The following is a 2,264-nucleotide window of genomic DNA, read 5'->3' as shown; positions in this document are numbered from 1 at the left end:
GTCCGTTTTTCCAAAACCCCCCTCTGCCCCCACGGCCGCCAATGCCATCATAGTCACCTCGTCCACGATCATCAAACCTGAACAGCACAAGCAATTAATCAAAATCTTATTTAACCATTATTAGATTCCTACCACTAGAACTGTACCTGGAGAAAGGTTCATTATGGCTAATTTCAAGGATGTCACCAGTCCAATTCCGGCTTACTTTTACTTGACAAATAAGGCCCTCTAACCAGACTATACCATTTATATAGCTTTATTTTCTAAATTCAGTATCCTCCTTTATTATTATATAGCCGATACAGTCCTCATACATGTTGAAATCAAGAATCAAATCTTTGTACCTGAAACATAATATTGTAAAGCAACTACACTTCAATAAATATATAAATAAAAACCCTTGGGGCAATCAGTCTTATATGTGAAACCAGCACATTAACTTACACCTTTAAATGTTTTCATCCAAATATTTTTAGTGTTAGAGGGAAAAAAGCAAAGTATCACACCAAATATCAATTGTCCTGGTTACATTAGGATGCTACTTAAAGGACAACTCACCTGTGTGACAGACTGGATAAAAGGTAGAAAATAATCCTTACCTGAATTAAGATGTTTTTAGTTTTAGGCCTGTTTTCGAAAAAGCAGGACACACAGGACTAACCACAGCTATTAGGCGCATGAGGTCAGTTCATCACACTTGTGTAATCAAAAATATAAGGTTTAAAAATTGTCATAGAATATCCACAAAAATGTCAACCAAATTAGGCCATTCACTAAACTTACTCTTTTAAGTAGAATACATAAAATTAGAGAAATGTAAAAATAATTGATTTCATTATGCCAAAGGGCATATTCTTATTCTCATTTAATTTCGATGTAATAAAAAAACTATGATTAAAAAGACATACTTAACATCCAAACGGGTGGTCCACTAAGGGGGAAAGATAATCTTGCTTAACGGGCAGGGTACAGACCAATTTCTAAATCGCTTTATTGTACACATGCAAGAAAGGCAAGAAGATAATAAATCACTTACCTTCCCCTTGATCCACTTCCACGATCACTGAAGAAACTAGACTTTCCTCTTGAATCACTACGGGAACCAAAACTGCTGTATGCATCCTTATCTTTACTAGAACTCCACCCTGAACTGTCTTTATCATAGAATCCTTCAATTAAAAACAAAAGCAAACTCATTTTATTGTAGTAATTAGAAAATGACACTACTTTAAAACGTGATTTCTATGTTTCTGAGTTTGAAGCCCTCTAATGACTAATCACATCTCTGGACCAGAGGGACAATGGAAATATTCCTACCATGGTACTAGAACACACTATACGCTGAACAAAACAATCAAGTCTGAAAATGTTCTGAATGAATACAACTTCTAAAAGGTCAGTAGGTTTGCCTTTAACACAATGACTATGGTCTTGTTACATGACCACCACAATTTAATTTCATTTAATAGGCATGAATGAGTTTATTAGGAAAGAGCATTATCTCTCTGTTTCTTTGAAGTGATATTCATTTAAAACATTAAGAAATTTGCTTGGTTTAATATAGTATTTCTTGGTTTCAATAGTAAAGTTTTTAAAAACAGTGCTCTGTTTACATGCAATACATAGTTATCAGATGAGAATTAGGAATACCTAGAAAAGGAAAATCCTGATACACTCAGCGTAGATAGGTTCCTAGGGTATAGCTATAGACATTCAGCAAGGTAAATTAGCCCAACAGGTATATGGTTTAAAGACAAGCAGAGGATTTAACTAGCTTCAGTGACATTTTATTAAATAGTCAGAGATAGTTTACAAGTTAATTAGGTTACTTTCCTTCTCCCTTACGCCTCTACTAACCCAGTAATTTAACAGCCTTAGCTACCAATAAAGAGCTAAGTTAGATTTCTAAGACCTATTTCAGCTCTAACTTCTGTACGATACTGTCTCTTTCCCTGCATTGATTCCTATCATTGCAATAAGGCAGGAAAAGCACTAAATACACATGGGGGTCAATTTCAGCTAGTACATTCTAAGGAATGAGAATCTGACTCTACAGTAACTAAAAACAATGATGTGACACCTAAGAAATAATATAGGAGTTCTTTTAATGTTTTTGGCCCCATGGCATGTTTTTAGTTCCGTTCTGTTCCATGGCAGGATTTTAGTTCCGTTCCCTAGATTTTATATTCCATGTATTGCCTTGGATAGTGAACCTAATACAGACTACCTATGAATATAGACAAATGACAGCAAATCATGTGCTC

The 2,264-nt window shown here is 34.8% G+C and overlaps 1 protein-coding gene across 1 annotated transcript in view; it reads right to left on the bottom strand.

Moving 5' to 3' along the window:
- The window catches only part of LOC104984096 (ATP-dependent RNA helicase DDX3X-like), a 14,144-nt gene that overhangs the window by 7,096 nt on the left and 4,784 nt on the right, over nucleotides 1-2,264 (bottom strand). The window contains exons 4-5 of the mRNA XM_010833711.1: nucleotides 1,037-1,169; nucleotides 34-77 (exon numbers count right to left, since the gene is read on the bottom strand). Coding sequence (XP_010832013.1) covers nucleotides 34-77; nucleotides 1,037-1,169 — 177 coding nt within the window. The remainder of the gene's footprint in view (nucleotides 1-33; nucleotides 78-1,036; nucleotides 1,170-2,264) is intronic.

This window comes from Bison bison, unplaced genomic scaffold (genome assembly GCF_000754665.1).
Source record: "Bison bison bison isolate TAMUID 2011002044 unplaced genomic scaffold, Bison_UMD1.0 scf7180017863871, whole genome shotgun sequence".
Lineage (NCBI taxonomy): Eukaryota > Metazoa > Chordata > Mammalia > Artiodactyla > Bovidae > Bison > Bison bison.
Note: the sequence above shows the minus strand (reverse complement) of the source record. Positions and strands in the feature narration are given on the sequence as shown.